Source organism: Typha latifolia, chromosome 4 (genome assembly GCF_019914945.1).
Source record: "Typha latifolia isolate L0001 chromosome 4, TyphaL0001v2, whole genome shotgun sequence".
In the NCBI taxonomy this organism is placed as follows: domain Eukaryota; kingdom Viridiplantae; phylum Streptophyta; class Magnoliopsida; order Poales; family Typhaceae; genus Typha; species Typha latifolia.
Genome location: NC_133089.1, coordinates 3,843,755 through 3,867,822, shown reverse-complemented (window position 1 = coordinate 3,867,822; position 24,068 = coordinate 3,843,755). Strand labels below are relative to the sequence as shown.

Genomic DNA, 24,068 nt, shown 5'->3' with positions numbered 1-24,068 from the left:
ATGGTTACTGGTTGCTATCTACGAACAACTCGTGCGATCGTAAGCACGTTAGCCTACGGACGTAAATAAAAAGCGCAACTCGGCCACCATTTTATGAAACTATTTCACTGCAGTTATGTATATATATTTCCATGAAAGAGTTAGTTAGCTGCCATGGAAAATGGATGATAAAAACGTTGAGAATAATCGTCGAAATTCTGGTGCACATTTTTTCCGTTTGCGAGTGAAGCTTAGTGACTTTCCTAGCACAACGCACCAAAGACTTTCAACTTCTAGCTCTTCCATATATTAGCTAAGGTTCTCTCTCTCGTACCAGATCGATGTTGATACTAAAATGACAAGGCCATGGCTTCAGTGTCGTAGAAATAGACTTGGTAGAGAAAGGCAACACCAATTATTTATCTATTTATTTATTTTTAAACATTTCTTTTTGCTATTTTCTGGAAAGCAACACAAATTCACGGATAAAAGTCCAACTCCGGGGATTATAGGTAGTATAATAAATTAATATAGTTAAAAAAAAGTATACCGCATACGTGGGCTTGTAAGGGTCTGTCTATATGGTGTCACATGGCAACGCACGCTTAGCACGTGACGAGAGAGAGAGAGAGAGAGAGAGAGGGAGGCTGAGGTTCACGTGACATCAGCTCGAAAAGGTGAGAGGAGCGAGGGGTTGGGATGTCATTAGTCATGTACCAGCACCAGTATCCTCCTCCCTTTTCTTTTTTGCACTTGTGGTATACTGGTCTTTCATACACAAAGTAAATAGTAAACACCAACACCAGTCCAACTTTTAGGGCATTTAATAGGGCAAAACACAGCCACATCTAAGCCCCAAGAGCTCGTGAAGTGTGAGTGCCAAAAGAGTAATTACTGAGGATAAAAATATTATTAATTGGTAGAGATAGACGGACATAATCAGAGAGTTACACCGAAGACCCCTTAAAAGCTAAACCTCCCCTAGGTGTCGACTGCCATCACAAGTTGGTTAGTTGAAATTAATCAGCAGAGCTAAGCTAGTGGCTAAGCTAATGATAACGGAGAAGGGTGGTATTAGATTTGTGTCAAAAAGAGAGGAGTGCTAAGTTGACTCGTAGTTTTCCAACGAGGGTCGAGGGACCACAAATAGATACCATGATCAAGGCATGGGACTAGGAACGAGTCGGTGCCGGGTCTAAATCACAACGGTTTCAATAATTGATCAGGACGCGGCTAGATCCGTCGCCCGTTACGACCAGCCGACAAGAGCATCACACGGCCACCGTCGCGCCCAGGACCACGTCGCTGTCGGCCGTCCGATGTCCCATCGGACGGCAGCCGTAGGCCGATCAGGATTAATCAATCTTTTAGGCCCATCGCAAAGACCCACCCTTTTTATTATGGTGGTGGTTTGGGCCTCGCAACCTTATCTCCCCTTTTAAGCTGGACCTTAAGAAAAAGCTGCCCTGCGAAATGGCTCGAATGCCCCTGGACGACATTTCTGAATCCCCCCCCATATGAATGTCAATTTAGCATTTACTTTTTGGAGGAGTAGAGGGGGGAAGTGTAAAAGAATAAAAATAAAATATAAAGGTGGGGTTGGGCAAAGGAGAAGAGGAAGAGGAGCAACAGCGACCTTTTCTTCCTATTGGGCCTGTCTGGCATCAGAGCCTCCATTCTAAATTTTTTTTATTTTCCTTTCCTTTCTTTCTCTTCCCTTTCAGAAGGCGATTGTAGAAGGGTGGGAGTATACAGAAAGAAGAGAGAGCTAAAGGAGATAGAGAGAGAGAGAGAGAGAGAGAGAGAGAGAGAGAGAGAGAGAGAGAGAGAGAGAGACAGAGATGGCGAAGGTCTTCAAGAGGCTTTCACACCTCCAGGAAGACAGCGATGTCTTCTTGGTCTAGAGCACTCTCAACCCAACACATACTCTTAGCTAGGTGAGATATACCCTAGCTATCTCTCTCTCTCTCTCTCTCTCTCTCAAATTTTTAACAACTAGAAGCTTAAGCTTATACTCGCTTCATAATTTTGCAATCCTTTCTTTTATATGTCTTTCGATTTTTTTCTTTTCCTTTCATTTTGTGTTTCATGGGTTTGTTTGAATTCTCATGTATGGATCCTTGCTTTGTGCAGCACGAAGTCGTAAGGAAAGTTTGGAGTATTAAGATGGTGATGAAGGTCGAGATATCATCAACATGGGAATAGCGACTCCACCAAAGGCTATCTCTATGTCCCAAGGCTTCCACCAAGGCGTGTTTAGCTTCTCCGATGAGCAGCACCACCACGTCGCGCAACAAAGTCGGAGGGAGAAGCTGAGGGTGCAAGGTTTCGACGCCGCCGGGCACCCGCTAGTCCCCATCGTAGAAGAAGGCGAAGAGACCGGTATCTACGGTACCGCCGCAGCCGCAGCCACTGGGGCGGGGCCTACCAACATGCTGTCGGAGATGTTCAATTTCCCGTCCGCGGTCCCCACCGCCACCGACCTGATGGCGAGCCAGATGGCGGCGGGGTACCGGCTGGTCGGGAGGCCTACGCCGGCGGCGCTCATGCCTGGGCTCTCAGGGGATTGGTATGCCGAGAGCTCGTCGAAGCAACAGGCCTTGTCGAGCCTCAACGCCGATCCGGCGGCGGCGATGCAGCTGTTCTTGATGAACCCAGCGAATCAAAATCAGAATCAGCAGCAGCATATGAGATCTCCTTCTCCTCCAACACCCGATCCTCAGGCTCTCCACCACCACCACCACCACCAAGCTTTCCAAGCCTTTGGAAACGCTACTACTTCCTTTGGTGGTGGTGGTGGAGGTGGAGAAGGTCAAGGGCTGTCTCTATCTCTATCCTCATCCCTACAACACTTTGAGATGGCCAAGGCTGAGGAATTAAGGGTGAGAGATGGAGTTTTGTGTTTTAATAATAATAATAATAACAACAATAATCAGCAGCAGCAGCAGCAGCCTTTGTCACAGCTACAACAAAGTCATCATGTGCTCATGGGCTACGGCGGCGGCGCGGCGGGGGTCGTGAACGTGCTCCGCAACTCGCGGTATGCGAGGGCGGCCCAGGAGCTGCTCGAAGAGTTCTGCAGCGTCGGGAGGGGGCAATTGAAGGCAAACCGGGTAAGCCGGAGCCACGGCGGGGCGTCGAGACCTAACCCTAATTCAAGTCTCGCTGACGGCGGCGGCGCCTCGAGCTCGGCCGCCGCGTCGTCGTCCTCTTCCAAGGATGCTTCTCTCTTGTCTCCTGCCGATAGGTTTGAGCACCAAAGGAAGAAGGCAAAATTAATCTCCATGCTTGACGAGGTACGTAGATTAATCTCTCTCTTTAGGACAATCAAGAAAGATAACAAGAGGAAACCAACAAAAAACTCCGGCTAGTTTGTCCGGCTTCTGCTAGGAAATAAGGAGGACATGGCCGGTAGATAGGATATACGAGGTACCATACAAATTAAAACGGTAGTTGGATAGGGTTAATCTCAAGTTATTTTTGTCTTAGTACGTTTACTCTACCCCTTACCTACATCGGTTGCTAACTCCATGAAGAGATTGCATTGCGTATCATTGCAATTAACAATCTCACAACAACCAAATCGATTCCTTGTTGAGTTGACCAACACCTATAGAAAAAAAAAAAAAAATAAAAAAAAAAATATATATATATATATATATATATATATCTTCCTTGGAGTTGTTGCGTCTATTAATGTGTACAATTCACACGAGCACAAGGGAAAAAAAAAGAACATATCGAAGCAAGAGATTCTTTCTACTGCCCTCGTATATCCCTTGGGAGGGTTCTTATAAATAAATAAAAGCACCTATTCTGGTAACTAATTTGGACGCGTTGGGCTTCGTCCTTCATAGGAAATCCGCAGGCGTTTTAGGTTCCCTACAGTAAGCGAGCAAGCGTCCACATGCATGCTTATAACAACCCACATGGCCGGTTTCCTAACAGTTAGAATGGATCATCTTCTACATTGAGATAAATATTTTTTTTTTGTTACATTAATCTACAGGTGGATAGGAGATACAACCACTACTGCGATCAGATGCAGATGGTGGTGAACTCCTTCGACTCGGTGATGGGCTACGGGGCGTCGACGCCGTACACCGCGCTCGCCCAGAAGGCGATGTCCCGGCACTTCCGGTGCCTGAAGGACTCCGTTGCGGCGCAATTGAAGCAGACGTGCGAGCTCCTGGGAGAGAAGGACGCGAGGGGGAGCTCCGGGCTGACCAAGGGGGAGACGCCGCGGCTCCGGTTGCTCGACCAGAGCCTGCGGCAGCAGCGAGCGTTCCACCACATGGGCATGATGGAGCAAGAAGCGTGGCGGCCGCAGCGGGGCTTGCCGGAGCGATCCGTCAACATCTTGAGAGCTTGGCTCTTCGAGCACTTCCTTCACCCGTATGCGTTCTTGCCTTCTCCCTCTTTAATAATCAATAATAATATTAGTTTGCTAGCTATGGCTCTTACTATTAACCGCTTTATTTTTCTCGATATTATCGCGCTTTTGTAAAGCATAATTCTTCGAGATCTATGCCCTGCTGATGCATGCAGTAATATTCTTCCTTTCCAAACCCCTGTGTAGCTAGTTATTAGATATCGATCCTAACTTCTGATTAACCTCTTGTACTACTTATGTTTGTAATGTGGCCAAAGATTAACTCAGACCGCCCCCCCCCCCCCCCCGTTGTCCTTGCGCACTGGCTTTACACCCAAAAAAGCTGAGCAAAAGCTTCTCTCTTTGTTCCATCTTTTTGTATGGACTCAATGCCACAGCATAACAACCACAACCTTGTGATGCTAGTCTGTATTTAATATGTAGCTCGTGTTGATTAATTGTTTGCCATTTCAAAAAATCCACCTTGAAAAAGAAAAAGAAAAGATCTAGCTAGCTTGCATCTGCTCTCCTTGGACTGATGAATAGGATCGACGCAGTGGATCTCTGGGCAAGTCTGATGTCTTTTCTCTCCACTTTTTTCCCTCTTCCATGTTCTCAGGTACCCAAGCGATGCAGATAAGCATTTGTTGGCCAGACAGACGGGTTTATCCAAGAATCAGGTCTGTCCTCTTCCTCTCCAATAATAGAGCTACCTCTCTTACTTTTCTTCCTTTCTGTTTCTTTCTTTCTTTCTTTTAATCTGAACTGCTATGTAATCAGTAATTCTTTTATTATTTTTATTTTCTCCTCCCCCCCCCCCACATCCCACTAGCTCGTACTTCTGCATGCATGGAATTCAATAATACACAGTGAAAGGCCACCTATAGCACAGTAGATGTAGTTGGTGGATATTTTTAAAGGCAATTCGATTATGAGTACTTATTAATTAAATAATTGAATGATGATTCATGGCCAACCCTACTTAGGTACAGTGTTTTTATTCTTCCTGGTTTTTGTCAGCTTGTTTCTTCGTCTCTATCAGCTAACATATTATTCTGTCTCCGGACCAGTCCAAAGACCCAGTAATCCAAAGCAAAACGAAAACGATAAGCTACGATGAACAGGACAAATGACCCAAATTTAATTTTCACCTCCTTTATTTTGTATTTTTCTTTCAATTTGTTCACCAAAACAGTCCGGTCCTCCCTCTGTACACTTCCACATCATAACAACTGCATTTAATTTGAACCATACAAACTAACAAACCTCTATTTCTGTCTCTCTCTCTCTCTCTCTCTCTCTCTCTCTCTCTCTCTCTCTCTCTCTCTCTCTCTCCCACAGTATTATTGAATGGTTTGTTTGCATGGCATTTTCTTACCAGTTGACACGCTCACATAGTGCACCATATCATGTACCAAGTAATAATTTTTTAGTATCAATTCCAGGTTTCCAATTGGTTCATCAATGCAAGAGTCCGGCTATGGAAGCCCATGGTAGAGGAAATGTACCAGCAAGAAGCCAAGGACGAGCCAGAGGACCCAGAATCCAGCAATGCCAATCGCCAGACTTCACATTCACCAACGACCCAACAGCAGCAACAACAGCAGCAGCAGCAGTCACAAGGCCAAAGATCAGATTCAATTGCACCACACAAAGCTGACCCCACGCCGACGGCGACGCAACAGTCGAACAGCGGGGTCGACGACGCCGCCCTTATCGGCATCGACCCCCCGGAGCTCCTAGGAGCCGATGCACACATCGGAGCCGGCAACGACATGTACCACTACGCCGCGACTCTTGGGCCGGGCGCGAGGATGAGGCTCGGGGCCACCGGTGACGTGTCGCTGACGTTAGGGCTACGGCACGCCGGAGGGAAGGCGCCGGATAGTAGCCGGTTCTCAGTTAGAGATTTTGGCGGGTTTTAAGGTTTGGGGGCAAAGGAAACAGAAGACTACTACTGATGACAGAGATAAACATCTTCCTTTATAACCATTGTAGGCTGGGGGCAAAATATATAGCAAAGAAACATAGAAATGTATGATGTAGGTTATTTTCGCAGAATTTTCTCTCTCTCTCTCTCTCTCCCCCCTCCCCCTCTTTTCTCCTTCCTTTTTCTAATTTGTGAACTTTAGAATGCATACCTATTGGTATTGGGGAACGGTTACAGAAAAATTTCAGGATAAGTGTTATTTACAGTATAATGTTTAATTCTTCTCCCATAATATTATCTTGTACTTGGTGTTTATTTTACTGGGAGTCCTACTGCTGCAATAAAGAGATAGATAGAGAAATCCTTCTGGAAACTTGGGTTTATGATTGAGTCATTATTGCTACAAATAGTGGTTGGTTGATAGAGGAAAGCGACAGACGGATATGATTGCCAGAAGAAAACTAATATAATTGCCAAATAGGTCTGCATGTGCCTCCACAGGGACCATCTTGCAACTGGAGATAAATCAGTGGCAAAAACACAAAAAACTTTCATAAGGGATGAAATTTAATTAATCTACCTCGGAGCACACATTTGCATTGATTTTGTATTAATCCTCAATTTTATTTATTTTTTATATGTTTCAAGAGAAGGATTGATCTCACTCATACTAGCTAGTATGATCTGAAACTAAAACCCCAACCATTGAATTAATAAACCCAAAGACTTTGAAGGCCTTCTTTTAGTCCATCTTTAATTTTAAGCACACTATATTACTAGTTTTCTATGGTGGTGAAGAATAGACACTATTAGCCTCAAACCTAATGAGAAAAGCTTTCCATATTTTAGTGAGTTCCAATGTGTATGCCAAGGCTACTTTTATCATAATTCCCCAACAAACACTATTGAAGCACTCGACAAGCACCTACAGCATCAAGAAAATTTGGCATGGATGGTGGATATCCTATTGCCATTTGCAAAGAACTCTATCCATGTGGTCCCAGAGGTTTAGGTGGGAAGACAAAATTAAAAAAAAAAAAAGGAGCTTCTTCTGCAACTACTAATATACAAATATTTGTATTCTATCACAAGTTGGGGATCGCTTTAGGTTTAAGTATTAAGTGCAACAAGTTGACTTTGTTTCCTTCACAAGACCGTCAGATCTTACCCTACTGAAGCTCAAGGAAGAACCCAAAAGAGAAGAGCATGGCAGAATCTACAAATCAATCTCTCCTCTTCTCCTCATGCTCTGTGCTCATGAGTTTCCTCTTTGCTTACTCTGCATCAGTTCAGCTAAATGATCCTGGTAATACTTAGTATCATGGCTCTCTTCATTATTTTGTACACTTGTTTCTATTATCTATCATGCCTTCCTTTTTCCTCCTCAGATTGGTACTTCTGGTTCCCACTCTATGCTATTGCTTTTGTTGTCAATCTCTTCCAAGTGAGCTTCACATCAAAGTTCCTCGGTCAAGTAGCTCTGCTGGCTCTCTGGGGTGGAATCCTATTGCTTCTCAAGGTCATAGTTGAAGATTCTACCTATGGATTAGCTGGATTTTGGTCATTGGACATGGAGGAAAGGGTTGTGAGAGAGAAGATTGGAAGTGGGTTGGTGGTGATCTCCATGATTCTCCATCTCAAGTCTTCTCAAGTTTCAACAGAGCCCAAGAGAAAGAGACAACATGATTCAAGATTTGCTCTAACCGGTAAAGCTATTGACTAAGGACATTAATATATATATAATGTTATTAAACACTTGGCAAATGATATTGTTATTAGTTTGCTAGAGTTTTGTAATGAAATTTGAGAAGCCTCATGGCAGGAATGGCAATCCTCGTAGCGATGAGCTATGGGCTCTCCCTCTACTTCTTTGCATTTGTAAAGGAACACATGAAATACTGAGAGTAAAGTTGCCAAGAGAGGTTCGTCATTTTCTTCCAAGGAGAGAGGCTTGGTCAACTTAATAATTGAGTTCTCAAGTGTGAGTTGTAGGTGTCGCTATTGAAATATATAGCAATTATATTACTTGATGCATACAAATGGCATGTTTATGTATTTTTGCAATAGGAATCTAAGAGGAAGCAATTTATAAAGTTGTATGCACGTACATTTTTTTTTTATTAAAGGAAGAGCCTATAGGCAATATTTCATTCATAACATCAAAGAGTTATTATATACCCTAATATTTAAGAAATATTAAGAGAAGCCATGAATTTATTTAAACAAGAGTTATCAAATCCTAACAACTAAAAAATAAAAAATACAAGTATAATACCCAATAATGGATGAGAGGTTGGGCAAAGAACTTTCAACTAAAAAATAAAAAATACAAGTATAATACCCAATAATGGATGAGAGGTTGGGCAACGAACTTTTGAATAAGCCACTTCAATTTAGGTAAAATAAAAATATACCACATTAAATAAAATTTGACATTAAGTTTAATGGACACAAATGATTAACAAAACATTCAGCCCCCGATAGATATACATATGCAAAAGGGTCCGATGTCCCCAACATTATGTAGAAGCATCCTAAAATCCATAATTAAAGAATAAAAGCAAAGACAAAGCAAGTGAACAACAGTAATTAAAGGTATAGAGATCAACCAATTTACCACATGAATCTCAATGGTAACATTTTATTTAGATATGATTTTCAACTTAAGCACCATATATAAATGTAATTATACTTTGATACAACCTAAATTATATAGAAACCCCCTTTTCCATCTTAGGCCGGAGCCCACTAAAGTGGAGGATAGACACAGGGGCCCACGACATCCCAAAACGAGGACATAACTCTGCCACGTTCGAAAATAAGAAAAATAAGATGATATATCCACCGATAATAGACAAATAATTTCCCTTATTCCCATCCCCACGAAATCCAAAATAAAACTAGGGAGTAGGGAAGAACAAAAAGAAAAAGAACACAAAAAAAGAAGAAGAAAAAATCAGAGGGAGCGAAGGTGAAGCGCTAAAGATGGAGCTCTTCGCGATGCGTTCTCCCCGTGCTTTGACGAGCTTGCCATTGTCATCAATGGGGAGGGCTAAAATGCAAAAGCCCAATTCGATTCTCGGCGACGCTGTCAACTTTACGAACCGGACCATGAACTGCCCAGGTGCCAGGAACGCCGGACTCTTACAATTCCGCCCTCGAGCTTCCGGTATTTCGCCATTTCACTCCACCTCTTGCATTGAGCTGTGTTTGATGGCTATGTTATTGCTTAAAGAGACATTCACATTAGCAAAGTATTCCTCATTTAGTACAAGACATCCGATATTTGATTGTTTTCCATCCGCGAATATCTAAGAGAACATTAGAATCAAGAAACTCTTAGAGTGCTTATTTGTAAATGTACCAAGAAAATTAACGAAGCTGCTAGATATTGTCTCCTGATCGGTTAATCTATTTAAAATCCATCCAAATGCATACACCAACAATGGCGATCATATGCTTGGACATATCTCAGACTTCCTCTGCTATGTCTGGAATTATTTCATATCTTGTGCTTCCTCACCCATATTTTCATATTACAAGAATCTTCTACAATTGCTGGACAACTGCCGTCTGTTCAGGCTTAGATCAGCATTAGAAAATTTATCTTCTCATTGTTAGGAGATCGTAAATGGAACATAACGACCATTGAATTACTAGCGGGTAATTTGGTTACACACATTTGTATTCTTATCTCCCAAGTCAACTGCTCTAATTTTTTGTCAACATCTGCAGGTGCTCCCACTGGATCCAGTCCCAGCACATCTGGAGCAACTAAACATGAAGCCAGTCCTAAAGCTGATGATCTTGTGTTTGTTGCAGGTTCCACTGGCAGAGTAGGTTCGCGTACTGTAAGGTCACATGCTACTATCCGATCTTTGCCCTTATATCGAAGTTGTAAATATTATCTTCTCTGCAAGTCTGCTGAATTATTCGTTTTTAAATCAGGGAACTTCTTAGACTTGGCTTTAGAGTCCGAGCGGGCGTCAGAAGTTCGCAGAGAGCAGCATCCCTTGTGCAAGTAGGAGTCTTCAGATATTCTACTTGTTATGTTAATCAAGTACCAGCGTTTTGTCAAAATCGTTATGCTAGTCATTTTGTTCATTCTACAGAGTGTTCGACAAATGAAGCAAGATGATTTAACTGAAACTTCAGAAATTCCACGTAAGATAGGCAGTACCTCAATTAAATCCCATTTAATATTTTCTGCAATCAATGGATTATTTGTTGTCTTCCTCAAGTTTAGTTGCTTCCTACTACCAATAACAGATGTTTTTTGCTTTTTAGACCAGCTGTAGAAAAGCTTGAAATTGTCGAGTGTGACTTGGAAAAAGAAGATGGCATAATACCAGCTATAGGGAATGCTTCTATAGTCATATGCTGCATTGGAGCTAGCGAAAAGGAAGTTTTCGATGTAACAGGACCATATCGAATTGATTATGAAGCTACAAAGAACCTTATTAAAGCAGGTAAAGTAAAACTTTTTCTCTTGTTAACACACATAAGGTTAGTGATTTATAAATAATATCTATTACCATGATATGAACTATATTCTTATATATGACACTGTTATGCTTTTTTAAGTGAGTCATTTTTGGTAGGAATATTTGTTTTTGTATGCTTCATTCTGTTAATATATGAACTTTGAGAAGCAATCAAAGTGTCACTGATAATGATTCTATAGTCTTTTACCCAATGTGAAGGCAGGCTTTTTCCTCTGTCTTTCCATATTGAGATTGCAGTATACTTTCAAATACTTATCCTTTATTTGCGTGCAGCAACTATTGCAAAAGTTGGCCACTTCATTTTGCTTACGTCCTTGGGGACAAATAAGATTGGGTTTCCTGCTGCTATATTAAAGTAAGTCATGTCGAAGGGCATTTACCAGATGGGTTTTGCTGTAATATCGACACACTTTTAAAATAATTATCTGGAAAAGTATCTCATAGGCATGTAATAGGGAATGTAGTGCCTCCTAAGTCCTAGTATCACTTACATTCACTGCAGCAGAAAATTTTGTCATCTGAACTCTTCTTCCAAACTTAGTATTACTTCTGCTAGCTTGTGTCAAGAATGATGATTTTCCATATTTCAGTAATCTATGTAATAGACACTAAAGAATTCGAATTCTATAAGATAATCTAGGCAAAACTTTGACTTGATTTAGGAGGTTTCTTATTTCTATTTGTGAAATATTTACTCTGACCATACACCTTTTCTCTGGCTAAAGCTTGTTTTGGGGAGTCTTAATTTGGAAAAGAAAAGCTGAAGAAGTACTGATTGCTAGTGGTCTTCCTTACACAGTAAGTGATTACAATGTTTTACCTGATTAAGGGCTAATTAACTTGTGCTTGTGTAAATACATCAAGTTCTTTCATCTTTCTCTAGAATATCAATCAGTGCATTTGTTTAATCTGTATGACTCAGATCGTAAGACCTGGAGGAATGGAACGACCAACTGATTCTTACAAGGAAACACACAACATTGTCCTTGCAAATGAGGACATGTACTTTGGCGGTCAAGTCTCAAACCTTCAGGTTCACTTTGCTCTCAGACATTGTGCCAAAGTACACCGTCATAACATGTTAAAGCTAACTAGACAATGATAATTTCAGGTTGCTGAACTAATGGCGTGTATGGCAAAAAATAGAAGGCTGTCATTCTGTAAAGTGGTCGAAGTAATTGCTGAGACAACTGCACCACTACTCCCTATGGAAGAGCTTCTCACCACTATTCCTTCACAACGGGTTGGTCTCTTACTAAGGCTTTCCTAATTAATGGACAAAAGTACTATTTGTTTGACTTTGCCAATTTGTGAGTTGGATTTTTTTTTAATGTTTTTGTAGTTGCCAGTAAATCATACATGTTTGTGATCATATATATCTTCCTTGGCTTGTATTACCAGAAAATAAGTACAATGAATTTACAGACTTTTCATATGAGCCTTTATATTTTGCTGATATTGTGATGAACCACCATCTCGATAACTTTTTCTATAAAAATACATACCATTTATCATTTATGGGGTATTTGATTGCTAGAAAAACGGAGAGGAAAGTACTTATTTTCTTAGATTTTTTCACTTTTGAATGTTTGGTTGTAAAATTTTTATAAAAGAATTGACTTTTTAACCTTTAGAAAAACATCTCACTTTTTTTTTTCACTTTCTTTTTTGAAAAAAGAAAATCACTTTATTGATAGAGAATACTTTATTGAATTTCACTTTCTAACAATCAAACACACCCTTACCGTAACAAGGTTTTAAAAGGTCCTCATAGTTAGGTCCTACCATGCGAAGGGAATAAAAAGGCTCTATAAGTTCAACTTATTTCTGCATATGACACTTTTTGCTTAGGTAAAATTTGCAAGAGAAAACTTCCATCATCAGAAATTCTAGAACTTCCCCTACTGTATAATTCCCTTGGATTATCATTTTGGTTTCTGAATTCTGTTCTAATAATCACCCATTTTGCTTTTCTATCAGGAATTGCCAACTGAAAAGGAACCAGGTCCTGTGCCATCTACTTCTGAATCTAGACCAGCCAAAGAAATTGTTGAGGACAAACCTAAGCTAGTGGAAGAACTGAAGCCAAGGCCGTTCTCTCCTTACATGATGTAAGTTGCTTTCATAAATGTGTTCGAATGAAGCAGAGAATAGAGAGCAAGGTACCAAGTGAAACTGAAAGTGCTATATCAATAGGTATGATGATTTAAAGCCACCAACCTCCCCTACACCTACCCCAAGCACAACACAGGGAAGTAGAGAGAAGACACCTGAGAAACTTGATTCGGAGTCCAAACCTACATATGCAGGAGAGAGTTTATCAGATACCAACAAGAAAGAATCTGTCCAAGCTCCAGACTCTAAGACAAGGCCTCTCTCCCCATATACCGCGTAAGAAATAATTAGCTATATGTACCTCTACCTCTACCTCTCTCTCTCTCTCTCTCTCTCTCTCTCTCTCTCTCTCGCGCGCGCGCGCGGGCGCACACACTTCATACCAGTGCTGCATGTGGGCGTACATATTTGATCCTGATATAATGCTTTGCAGATATGAAGATCTAAAACCACCTAGCTCTCCAACACTAACATCTAGCAGAAGAGAGAAATTTGCAAGTAATACACTACCAGTGGTACTTGATATTGATAACACTGGAACAGATGGATTTCCCTCTATCAATTCTCAAAATTCAAGTCATTTGTCGCCTTATCCTGTGTAAGAGATTTTAATGGCTGTTATGTTTACCACTAGAAACTTCCATCTGTATAGCTGACTTTTCTTCTAACTTACTAACCACTTTGGTGTTCTTAAGATAATGGAAAAACTGATCATACATCTAGGAATAAGTGAATGACTACTTTGTTGCTGGTAATTTTGCCATTACCAACTCTACAGACAGGCTGCTTGGCTGGAAGTTAGGCAGTATTATGATCTTAAAGTAATGATGCATTATATTGATAGAAGGAATGGTACTACCATACTATTGTTGGTTAAGTTTGCAGAAAATGAGATCTCAAAATCTGAGATGATTCTGTCATTTGGATTAACCAAATGTTTACCAACACTTTATAGAGTAGTAGGCTGATATACTAAAGTTTGTAATAGATTGTCATTGTGATGCTTCCTTTGATCGTTGTGAATTTTCCTGGATATCTCATGCATCCATCCATGTTACACACAATATACATACCATACTCCCCGCATGCCTCGGTGAATTTGCTCATTGTTGATACTTATTGTTCTTTAGTGAATTCACTCTATTCTGCTAAGAATTTGTGGCATCTCATAACAGATACGACGACTTGAAGCCTCCTACTTCACCATCTCCAAATGCACCTGCTATTGCATCATCCATTTCAGCATTTGCCGCTGACAGTAGTTCTCAGATGTCAATGTCTACTATTAATGAGACTTCAAACGTTAATGGATCATCAAATGAACAGCATAATGAGCAAGAAAAGCAGCAACCCCTTTCACCATATGCGATGTAATTTCTAACACTTAAAGAATTCCTAAGAGAATTTGTTTACACTTGCTTCTTGTCTGAATTTCCTTCGGAGTAATCTTATATGTCATCATGAAAATACTTTATTATATGAACAGGTACGAAGACTTGAAGCCTCCAACTTCACCAGTGCCATCTGTGCCAAAATTCTAGTACAAGGAAACATAAGGTACAAGACACTACTACTCCCTCTCACTTGTTGTGAATTGGTCGAACAAGTAATCAGGCAAGTTCATCATATCCAGGAAAAAAAGGGGCTGCAACTGCAACTCTGCAAGCAGCCTTTATCTTCTTTGCAAGAGTGATGATATGAACCATTGTTTTCTCTATCAGAATTTCTTTTCCTTTTTCTTCCTTTACCTCTCTTTTAAGTTGTAAAGAATAAATGTAGTAGTATTCTGCTGATCTGCGTGATGGTGCATCAGCCTGAGTCAGCAATGTCAACCAATTGTTAAGCGAAATATTTTTCTTTCATTAAGAAAAGAAAATTTGTTTCTGTACTTTTCTTGTCACTCAAATTATCTGAAAACTCTGCAATCTTGAATGAAGTATACACAACCTTGCCCAGAAGCATCTTTCGTTGTTCATTATTTGAGGTGTATATATTGCACTAAAGCCCTTTAATTGAGAGATTTATAAGCAAGTTTTAATTTATTATCAGAAAGTAGCAAATCGTGGAATAGTTAAAGTGCACTAATTGCACATCCAACATCTAAATTATGAAAAATCTCTTGTCCTTCTGATAGTATTTACCTAATTAAAAACATAAATGATCTGCCTCTAAAGTAAGAGCAAAATAATCCTTGAGAGCCTAACATCGATCAGATCAGAATGGGTATTTCAAAGATTTTTTAAGGGTGAAAAAAAAAGAGAAAAATTTGCGTGCAAATAAAAGGGTGTAGATGTAATTATCCCTGAAATAAAAATAAAAATAAAAATAAAAATAAAAATTAGAAGGACCCAAAGAAACTAAACCCATCCCCCAATCCACGGTGAATGGAAAGAGAAGAGTCCTCACGCTTAACAGCAAAAGGACTCGCCGTCGGATATTGCTGCTGCTTGCGCGCCAACGCCTCGTGCAGTAGCTGATCCGCCCTCTTGGCCACGGCAGTCCTCAGCCCCACCAACGCCCTCTCGAACGCCTCCAGCTCCTCCAATCCCAACCCTTCCACGTTCGCGGCGCCCGCATCCCACCGGAACGCATTAATCCCTCCTCGCATCCCCTCCTCGATCACCTCCCGCTTCTTCTTCTCCTCCTCCACCCTCCCTCGCAGTTCCTCGTACCGCCGCTCCAGCTCCGCGTACTGCGACCGGTTGTGCTGATGGTGGCTCCCGTTATCGTCGGAGAGCAAGCGGTTGATGACGGAGCCGACGGACGGGTGGCCGAAGGAGAAGGGCTTCCCCGCGGGGGAGAAGACGATGATGCCGATCTCGGCGCCGCAGAGGATGGAGAGCTCGCTCGCTTTCTTGAAGAGTCCGGCGCGGCGCTTCGAGAAGCACACTTGTCGGGCCTCCTCGTTTCGGATCCTCTTTATCTCGATCTTTTGCCGCCCCATGCTCGGCTTCCTGCCAACCATGGTGTAACTATGTAGGAGGGAATGAGTTTTATTATAAAAGAGTAAAGAGAGGTGCATATGGTTTTATAAAAGATATTAACGTTCCAATTTTGGAAGCAATTTTGGGGCTTAATTGCATCTCCTAAAAGAGTGGAAGAGGATTTAATTACCATGTTTAATGCTACTCTTACATAGTTAAAAGTAATTACCGACAGAACAACCACAGCTACATCTCACCTTTGTTCTCACCATGGATAAGAGAACTCATACCCAATCTAATAAAAAACCTTCTCAAGAAAAGTAAACATTTTAGAAACGAGGGAAGGAAAAGAATCTGGAAATAGTATTACTGGCAAATCTAGCAGCTGGCAAATCTAAATTGTCGGATTTAAAGCGGCACCAGTTATGTAAGGCAGTTATATAAAAGGAATGCTTAATTAATCGTTAATGAGGCTTCATGCCTTTCAATCTTTTTAGTCCAGCTATAAGAATACGGGCGGAGTCGGGCTTCGTTTACAAAAGCTAATTGGGCTTGGAGTTGGGCTCAAAAAATATTAATGGCATACATCGTTTGGGGTTTCGGGTCTGCATCCGCTAAAGCTACTAATCGGGTGGACATCGAGTATTGGTTTAGAATCCGGAAATGGATACAGTGTTAGTGTCAAAAGTGAAAAAAAGAAAGAAAAACCGACACCAAACCAAGAATCACCGGTCACAGCTTCTCTTCGTCCCTCTCGCTTTCTTTTCTTTTCTTTTCTCCTTCTTCCTCTTTTCCCTTAGAAGCTCCTCTTCGTCCCCTCCTCCAATTGGATCGATTGTCTCCAATCCGATCGAGACGCGGTTCTTGCCTTCGATCCTTTCCCCACCCATCCTTTATTCTATGGCCAGCGACGACGATCTCCCTTCATCGAGCGACCCAGAGGAGGAGGAGGAGGAGGAGGAGGAGGAGGAGAATATCTACTTTAGCGATCAAGAGGACGCCCTAGAAGAGACCGTCCTACAAGGACTCGAAGACGGCCGCAAGGAGGACTGCGACTGGTCCGTCTCATCGGTGTGTCACCTACTCTTCTCTTTCCCCTTTCTTGCCCCCTTTCTAGGGTTCCTTGCACAAAAATATTCCATCTTTCACAAGAATAGTCTATCTTTATATTTATTATTCTCGCTTTCATCGATAATTTTCACTAATTAGGCCTCGGAGCTGGATTCCTTTCATCAATTTGTTTAAAAGAGTTGATTTTTTAATTTTTTTTGCTGATCTGGAATTGCAGGTTATCACAAAAGAATCCCTTTTGGATGCGCAGGTAAGAAAATAGGCGTCTTTTACGTGATGATATAGTTTGATGAATGTTGCAAGTTTTGGCTAATCAGTCATCTATGGATGATTTCCCTGGCTCGCGTAGAAGGAGGATTTGCGGAAGGTGATGGAATTGTTAACCCTAAGTGAGCAGCACGCGAGGACGCTGCTGATTCATTACCGATGGGATGTGGAAAGGATATTTGAATTGCTTGATCAGAAGGGGAGCGAACAGTTGTTCTCTGAGGCTGGTGTGACTGTTGTAGAGAATAAAGCTTGTGCCTTTTCTAGTTTGTCGGATTTAGTCACCTGTAATGTCTGCTTCGAGGAAATTCCTGCCAATGCTGTCACTGAGATGGATTGTGGGCACTGCTATTGCAATGAATGTAAGTATTCCTTCTTTTCTGGGTAAGACCTGCTATTATAAAGGTTCCTCAGACTAAACCTAGTTAGAGAAGCTGAAAGTGAAATTAAATCTACAGATTTATTTATTTATGGTTATCATTCGATCAGCTATGAGTTAATATCTCCTCATGGACAGTACTTGTGCATCCATAGTCCAGTTATGGAATGTCTTCATGATCAACCTGCTACCTGTTTCCTCCAAATTATCTTGTGATCTTATGCTATACTTGATTGCACTTTCTCCTTCTCATTGAGTCATGGTTGAAAGAATACCTGCTTGATATGCTACATTAAATTCTACAAAGCAGCAGTATGGTTTCATAAGCTCTAGGGAAGAAGGCACATATGCAGGATTTTATCCTTAGGGGAGACTATATAGTCCAGTCTTAGGTAACAACGAATATAAAAAAAAATCTGATGATATTTATATGCTATGCCATGTAATTGTCACAAGATATATTCATTTTGTATTCAATATTATCAAAATGGATTATCTGCAATATTTTATACTTGTAGACTCTAAGGCATGGAAAAAACACAGCTGTTAATATGCTAATTAAGTGAATCTGATCCATTGATTCTAATCCTCTTGTATTTATTGTATTTAGGAAGCTACATCTAATGTTAGTTGGCTAACTATAGGTGGACAGATTCATTGTTTTTATCCTAAGACCATGATTTTCCGGTCGACATGATAGGAAATAGTTTCCCTACTAAACAGGAGTATATTTAAAGGTGGGGAGCTCGAGTGAGCTTTTCCTGACTTCAAATTTCTATGAGCTTGGGTCGAGTTAATACTAAGATAGCTTGAGCTCAGGTTGGTTTGGTTTTTTTTTTCAGAAGTGGTCGGCTGATGGTTCTTTGTTCTGAGAAGGAAAAGTCCTTTCTTTCTCTGAGCATGTTTTGAAGTTGCGACCAAATTGCACAAATAAGATCCTACCAACTGAGATAAGATATTTGTTGATAACTTGATATAACTATGTACAAGTGCATTTAATAGATAATGTAATTATTGGGTGGATATATTTTAGTTGGGTTTATTAGGATGGGTGGAGCTTGGAAATTGTAGATGTTGGTGCTCTGTAGGTCTCACCTGGTTCACCACAGCATCTGGTGTGTACATGAGTGCTGAAGCATAACAATCTGCGGCATGTCTTACTGTTTGTGACCAAATCAATTTCTAGGCACATCATATGCTAATGATTTTCATTGGACAACCACTTAGTCTGATGAGTGTCAACCTAACCATCTGCCAATAGTTAGGAGGGATAAACTGCAAACATGATACACATGATGTGGGGGTGGAAAAGGCACATGTTAGAAGGCAGGGGAGTTTGAAGGCAGACCCCCTGAAAGAACCAATGACTGCATGAGCCGAGAGAAAGAGTCTTACTTCTTTATTCTGTTGAGACCTTTTCCGATCTGCAGCTTTATGATTTCTGCATGTATTATACTGCAGTTTTTTTTCTTGATCTTGGTATTTTCCAATTGTAATGCATCTATGACTAGAACCTAGTGGTGTATCCTTTTTCTCAGGTTGGACGGGACATTTCATTGTCAAGATTAATGATGGGCAAAGCCGGCGCATAAGGTGCATGGCTCCCAAGTGTAATGCTGTTTGTGACGAGGCAGTTGTCAGGAACTTAGTCAGCGCAAGACATCCAGAAATTGCAGATCGTTTTGACCGCTTTTTGCTTGAATCTTACATAGAGGATAATAATAAGGTCAAATGGTGCCCAAGTGTGCCACATTGTGGAAATGCAATACGCGTGAAAGGTGATATTTGCTGTGAGGTGGAATGTTCATGTGGACTTCAATTTTGTTTCAGTTGCTTATCTGAAGCACATTCACCTTGTTCTTGCTTGATGTGGGAGCTGTGGATCAAGAAATGTCGGGATGAATCAGAGACTGTGAATTGGATCACAGTTAACACTAAACTTTGCCCTAAATGTCACAAGCCTGTTGAGAAGAATGGTGGCTGCAATCTTGTTGCATGTATATGTGGACAAGCATTCTGGTAAGTTCTATATTATATTATAGTGATTGCTTTGCTTACTTTTTACTGATCCTGTTGGAAGATAATTGTTCAGTTAAATTGATTGTGGAGTGGTTGATGCATGTGGCATTTCTACAATGATATAAATTGTTTCATCCATAATTGCTTGACTGTGGGGTTATTCCCAACTTCCAGCCCCGGTAGTAGATAAGGCTGTCAGACGAACGACCAATACGATACTAAGCCAAGTGTAGAAAAATATACCCAAATTTCATTTTCTTTTTGTCTCACAGCGACAGCTCATATTACCTCCCACTTATGCATGGAGAGGACCCCTTTATCCACTATTAACTTTTTCTTTCCATATAACAGCTGAGAAAAATTTGAGGCTGTAAAATTTCATATACTGGAACTACTGGTAACATATCTTAAGGTTTTGACTCCAAACTCCCACATTAAATCCTAAGGGTCCCGTTGCCATCTAACTGCCATCATTTCATCCTTATTGCCCTTGTTTAATTATATCATCATATTATTTGACTAGAACCTTTTAGGTCTTTGATAATGACGGCTGACGTTATTTATTCTTTAAGAACTATGTGCTGTTTAGTTTCACTTGGAATTCTTTTAGAATTTCAGTCAATGCATCTTCTGTAATGTAATATCTGTCAAAATGATGGAACATGCCTTTGATCTGATATGCAAAAAGTTTTGGTTTATCTGCGAGCATATGTTCAGCCTGTCTCAAGTTATATATATTGAGTGTTCTTGTTAAAACTGCCCCTTCTTACTTCTTTATTTTCAAACCGTTTTGCAAACTGCTATGTTAAGCCTCATTTCTGAAATTGATGGCCTTGATGCAGTTGGTTATGTGGCGGTGCTACGGGGCGAGACCATACATGGTCAAGTATTAGTGGCCACAGTTGTGGTCGATTCAAAGAGGACCAGGCAAAGAGAACTGAACAAGCGAGACGCGACCTCTATCGATATATGCATTATCACAACCGGCACAAGGCGCACACTGATTCTCTTAAGCAGGAAAGCAATCTTAAGGAAACTATCCAGGGGAAGATATCTATCTCAGAAAACAAGGAATCCAAAATCAAAGATTACTCTTGGGTGACAAATGGATTGAATAGGCTCTTTAGATCAAGACGTGTTCTATCCTATTCTTATCCATTTGCATTTTACATGTTTGGGGATGAGCTCTTCAAGGATGAGATGACAACAGAAGAGAGGGAAATGAAGCAAAACCTATTTGAGGATCAGCAACAACAGTTAGAATCTAATGTTGAAAAGCTATCTAGTTTTCTCGAGAAGGATTTTCATGATTTTTCTGATGATGAAGTCATGGACACAATGCGGCATGTCATTAATCTGTCCAATGTTGTTGATAGGCTCTGCAAGCAAATGTTAGTATGTGCATAACAAATTTATCTTGCTTTCCTTTGCAGATAAGGTGAAGTGTTTGTAATGATTTTATTGTCTTTGCAGGTATGAATGTATCCAAAATGAACTGCTTTACCCTCTCCGTACGACTCACAATATTGCCCCATATAAATCAAAGGGCCTCGAGAGGGCATCAGAACTCACCATTTGTTGGGATTCTGATCAAAGTTCGAGGAGCATAAAAGCCAGCTGTTCTAGATCAGATACAGCTCTAAACGGATCTGGTATAACTTTAATTTGTATCTCATAATATTTTGTGATAGTTAACTAATATTCTTCACTTGAAGTTCTTGTACAAATATCTTCTTGGGTAGTGTACTTATTATTTATTCCATTAGTATGTTAGCTTCTCCCTTCCTTTTCAGTGATTGGAATGGAAAATACAAGAAACTTGGTTGATGATCTTAGAAATCACTGACCCATCTTTCCATTTTGTATCGTAGGAGCAACTGTACTAGGAAAGCGACTTGGCACTCAGTTGCGTGGATCTTCAAGTTCAGACGATAGCATATATTCGTCACATAAACGAGCCAAGAAAGATGCTCATGGAGGTGGTGCACTTTTTGATCTTAACGTGCCAGCTGAGGTGATTGACAAGCTATGAAACCTGCTCATTGTGTTGCATCACTTAGCAACTGTACAGCTTTAACTTGAGCAGCTGCAAATACAGAGAATATACTCCCTGCTGTGTCTGCTAGTATTTTTTGGCAATTCTAAGCCTGGAGTTAGAGCGTGGGAGAAGAAATGTCTTTCTTTTTGTATATGACAAACCTCCACTTGTTGTTCATAGGTTCTGTAAAGCTCGTTCCTGATTTTGCTAGAGGATCCTTCGGAACTTGAGGAGGTTTTCCTGCAGTTAAGGGCGCCTGCCAATTTTGGACGCCGTGTGTGGACCAGGTATATAAAAGGCGGGATGTGTTTTGGAATTTAAAACTAACAATACAATATTTATGCCAATAAATTACTGAGCAATTGTGGCTTTTGAGTGTTTTATACCTCTTCCGTCTTTATGGGCAAGTTTTGTTTTTTTGTTTTGAGATTGGTCATGTTTTTCTTCTTTGTTGATTTTGTTTGAAGTATGTTTACTTATAACTTCGGTATTTGATTTTAAGATGAGTTTAAATTGTTCAGGCTTTGCTTTTGACTTTGGAAGTAGACATTCTTGTTGACTTTTGATCTATTTAGATTTGGAAGCATGTTTAGCAGGGGCATTTCACTATTAAATTTTTTTTTTATAATTATACTATTGGACTCTTAGAAGCGAAGTGTGTTTATTTTTTGTACTAGATGTATATATTTTTTTACGATGGGAGTGTGGTGCACATGAGAATTTCGATATTATTATTTTGAAAATTCAGGCACTTTTTAGTGCAAATGCCCCTGTTTAGAGTCACCTCTGTATTCAATTTCAATTTTAAGATTCATTTTTTCCTTTTCATTTGGGAGGTTGAGTTAGGAAATTTGCATAGACCTACCTACATATATATATATATATATATATATATATATATATATATATTATCCCAATATCTTGAATTCTTTTGTCTTCTCTCTTTTGTGAAATTCAACTAGCAACTATTTTCGTTAACAACCTTCAAGCACACGTCTTCCCACATTCTATTTTAATATCTGTAGCATTACTTTGGCTTGAATAAGAATTTCATAGCATCGAAAGTAAATGGAGTATGAGTGCTAGGCAAGGTACCACATTCCATATCCTTAGATATTTTCGTGTGAAAGTAAGCAAGAGGTAGAACTGTATAAGAGATTAAAGATCACAGCAATACACATTTCATGTCAGAATATGAAAAAAAAGAACACTATGTTTGAATACGAAGACTATATGCTTTATATGATGGCTTTAAAGATATCAGAGCAAGTCTTCACCTAATACCATCTCAAAGCTTTAATTCTAACACCTCTTTCAAGTTTCTGATGGTTGGCCGCCAGTCTCAAAGAATCGAATTATGAAATTATATTCAAAGACTATATTTTGGCCACTATCTTCGTCAGAAAAGCCAAATGAGAAACTTGTAGACATAAAAATGCAGTACAACAATTTTACATACTGTTCATCTTGGTGTAATTACAGTCTACACTAGCTCATTCTAGCCCTGAAGGAGCTAACTTTCCCAAACCCCTCTGTTTTCATTTCGGCAGAGGAAACAGAGTATTGCATAATGGAAAATTTTCCTCAGGAGGGAAGTAATCTCTTGGAGCAAAAGACAAGACAATGGAGAGGCGTCTCCAAAAATCTCACACGTCAAGACAAGTTTTATTCAACTATGGAAGCAGATGATAACGTTTACTCTCTCTCTCTCTCTCTCTCTCTCTCTCTCTCTCTCTCTCTCTCTCTCTCTCCCCGTGTGTGTGTGTGTGTGTGTGTGTGTGTTTCAGACATACATCCGAGGAGCTGTAGACCTCGAGATACGAGACCCTGATTCCCGCTGACCTCGTTTGCTCTTCTCGATAACGATGTACTGGTCTTCTACCCTACGAATTAGTTCGGAACTTTTTGTGGGTCTAATTCGCAAAGAAGTCTACTATATATTTAGAGCTTTCTAATTTTCTTACGGTCACTAGCAAATCTGTGTAAAACTGCATTTCTTGAAGTACTAAGTATTGTCAGAACGTAAGCATAGTTTAGACTAAATTGCTTCTAGCCTTTTGTGTTTCTAGATCTGACAAATGATACACGTAGCACATCTACGCATGCACATAGGAGTATCTTAACAAGAACGACGAGATTAACTTGTTGTTATCTAACAAGTGCGTAGCTAATTGTTCCAAGAAAGTGTATCACTTCTAATTGCATAGATTATTCTAAATGAACAGCAAAGCCAATGTATGTTATGAATCCTGCAGCCATTTGACCTTCTGAATAAAACCGAAGGACTAGGATTAATTATTCTCAGACAGCTCTATGGCCAATGGCATCTTTCTGGATCTTAATCTCAAAGGTGAGTTCTCCTACACAGTAGACGAAGGCCATTGGGTATTTGGGTGCTCTCGGAGCACATGAAACCTCGAGCATGTCTGTCGTGTAATAATATCTTTATCCTACTTGGTTAACTAATAA

General features: G+C 40.3%; 5 protein-coding genes across 9 annotated transcripts; 4 read left to right on the top strand and 1 right to left on the bottom strand.

The window, feature by feature from the left end:
- Positions 1-1,587: 1,587 nt before the first annotated feature.
- On the top strand, positions 1,588-6,573 carry LOC140786385 (BEL1-like homeodomain protein 4). Of its 2 annotated transcripts, XM_073134775.1 has the most exons (5): positions 1,588-1,916; positions 2,113-3,275; positions 3,989-4,374; positions 4,971-5,031; positions 5,797-6,573. In XM_073134775.1, exons 2-5 carry the CDS (start codon positions 2,175-2,177, stop codon positions 6,274-6,276), a joined length of 2,028 nt encoding a protein of 675 aa, XP_072990876.1. In that variant the 5' UTR covers positions 1,588-1,916; positions 2,113-2,174; the 3' UTR covers positions 6,277-6,573. The 2 variants fall into 2 exon arrangements, with proteins under 2 accessions (XP_072990876.1, XP_072990875.1); XM_073134774.1 differs by lacking the exon at positions 1,588-1,916 and having other exon boundaries at positions 1,919-3,275.
- A 787-nt stretch (positions 6,574-7,360) lies between these two features.
- Positions 7,361-8,374, top strand: LOC140786925 (uncharacterized). The gene is made up of 3 exons (XM_073135641.1): positions 7,361-7,587; positions 7,670-7,987; positions 8,104-8,374. Exons 1-3 carry the CDS (start codon positions 7,488-7,490, stop codon positions 8,181-8,183), a joined length of 498 nt encoding a protein of 165 aa, XP_072991742.1. The 5' UTR covers positions 7,361-7,487; the 3' UTR covers positions 8,184-8,374.
- An 821-nt stretch (positions 8,375-9,195) lies between these two features.
- LOC140785645 (protein TIC 62, chloroplastic) lies at positions 9,196-14,789 on the top strand. 2 transcript variants are annotated; one of them, XM_073133592.1, is made up of 15 exons: positions 9,198-9,450; positions 10,017-10,137; positions 10,230-10,302; positions 10,394-10,445; positions 10,574-10,750; positions 11,060-11,141; positions 11,512-11,584; positions 11,709-11,819; positions 11,898-12,029; positions 12,767-12,897; positions 12,983-13,177; positions 13,335-13,499; positions 14,077-14,271; positions 14,388-14,458; positions 14,535-14,789. In XM_073133592.1, the coding sequence occupies exons 1-14, from the start codon at positions 9,267-9,269 to the stop codon at positions 14,440-14,442; spliced, it is 1,746 nt and encodes a 581-aa protein (XP_072989693.1). In that variant the 5' UTR covers positions 9,198-9,266; the 3' UTR covers positions 14,443-14,458; positions 14,535-14,789. The 2 variants fall into 2 exon arrangements, with proteins under 2 accessions (XP_072989694.1, XP_072989693.1); XM_073133593.1 differs by lacking the exon at positions 13,335-13,499 and having other exon boundaries at positions 9,196-9,450.
- A 317-nt stretch (positions 14,790-15,106) lies between these two features.
- LOC140786789 (agamous-like MADS-box protein AGL61) lies at positions 15,107-16,222 on the bottom strand. Of its 2 annotated transcripts, none has more exons than XM_073135443.1 (2): positions 16,083-16,222; positions 15,107-15,873 (listed from the first exon to the last, which is right to left on the bottom strand). In XM_073135443.1, the coding sequence occupies exon 2, from the start codon at positions 15,864-15,866 to the stop codon at positions 15,240-15,242; it is 627 nt and encodes a 208-aa protein (XP_072991544.1). In that variant the 5' UTR covers positions 15,867-15,873; positions 16,083-16,222; the 3' UTR covers positions 15,107-15,239. The 2 variants fall into 2 exon arrangements, with proteins under 2 accessions (XP_072991544.1, XP_072991545.1); XM_073135444.1 differs by having other exon boundaries at positions 15,107-15,855; positions 16,083-16,219.
- A 329-nt stretch (positions 16,223-16,551) lies between these two features.
- LOC140786787 (probable E3 ubiquitin-protein ligase ARI2) lies at positions 16,552-21,961 on the top strand. Of its 2 annotated transcripts, XM_073135442.1 has the most exons (8): positions 16,552-16,896; positions 17,114-17,146; positions 17,246-17,525; positions 19,081-19,561; positions 20,404-20,952; positions 21,035-21,213; positions 21,433-21,575; positions 21,780-21,961. In XM_073135442.1, exons 1-8 carry the CDS (start codon positions 16,726-16,728, stop codon positions 21,786-21,788), a joined length of 1,845 nt encoding a protein of 614 aa, XP_072991543.1. In that variant the 5' UTR covers positions 16,552-16,725; the 3' UTR covers positions 21,789-21,961. The 2 variants fall into 2 exon arrangements, with proteins under 2 accessions (XP_072991543.1, XP_072991542.1); XM_073135441.1 differs by having other exon boundaries at positions 21,433-21,826.
- Positions 21,962-24,068: the final 2,107 nt, after the last annotated feature.

Coding starts and splice junctions, on each gene's coding strand:
- LOC140786385 (XM_073134775.1), top strand. CDS start 2,175: ATGGGAATAGCGACTCCACCAAAGGCTATCTCTATGTCCCAAGGCTTC. Junction 3,276..3,988: donor TAATCTCCATGCTTGACGAG/GTACGTAGATTA, acceptor ATTAATCTACAG/GTGGATAGGAGATACAACCA. Junction 5,032..5,796: donor CGGGTTTATCCAAGAATCAG/GTCTGTCCTCTT, acceptor TATCAATTCCAG/GTTTCCAATTGGTTCATCAA.
- LOC140786789 (XM_073135443.1), bottom strand. CDS start 15,866: ATGGTTGGCAGGAAGCCGAGCATGGGGCGGCAAAAGATCGAGATAAAG.
- LOC140786787 (XM_073135441.1), top strand. CDS start 16,726: ATGGCCAGCGACGACGATCTCCCTTCATCGAGCGACCCAGAGGAGGAG. Junction 17,526..19,080: donor GCACTGCTATTGCAATGAAT/GTAAGTATTCCT, acceptor CCTTTTTCTCAG/GTTGGACGGGACATTTCATT. Junction 19,562..20,403: donor ATATGTGGACAAGCATTCTG/GTAAGTTCTATA, acceptor GCCTTGATGCAG/TTGGTTATGTGGCGGTGCTA.
- LOC140785645 (XM_073133592.1), top strand. CDS start 9,267: ATGGAGCTCTTCGCGATGCGTTCTCCCCGTGCTTTGACGAGCTTGCCA. Junction 11,585..11,708: donor CTAGTGGTCTTCCTTACACA/GTAAGTGATTAC, acceptor TGTATGACTCAG/ATCGTAAGACCTGGAGGAAT. Junction 11,820..11,897: donor GTCAAGTCTCAAACCTTCAG/GTTCACTTTGCT, acceptor TGATAATTTCAG/GTTGCTGAACTAATGGCGTG.
- LOC140786925 (XM_073135641.1), top strand. CDS start 7,488: ATGGCAGAATCTACAAATCAATCTCTCCTCTTCTCCTCATGCTCTGTG. Junction 7,588..7,669: donor AGTTCAGCTAAATGATCCTG/GTAATACTTAGT, acceptor TTTCCTCCTCAG/ATTGGTACTTCTGGTTCCCA. Junction 7,988..8,103: donor TTCAAGATTTGCTCTAACCG/GTAAAGCTATTG, acceptor GCCTCATGGCAG/GAATGGCAATCCTCGTAGCG.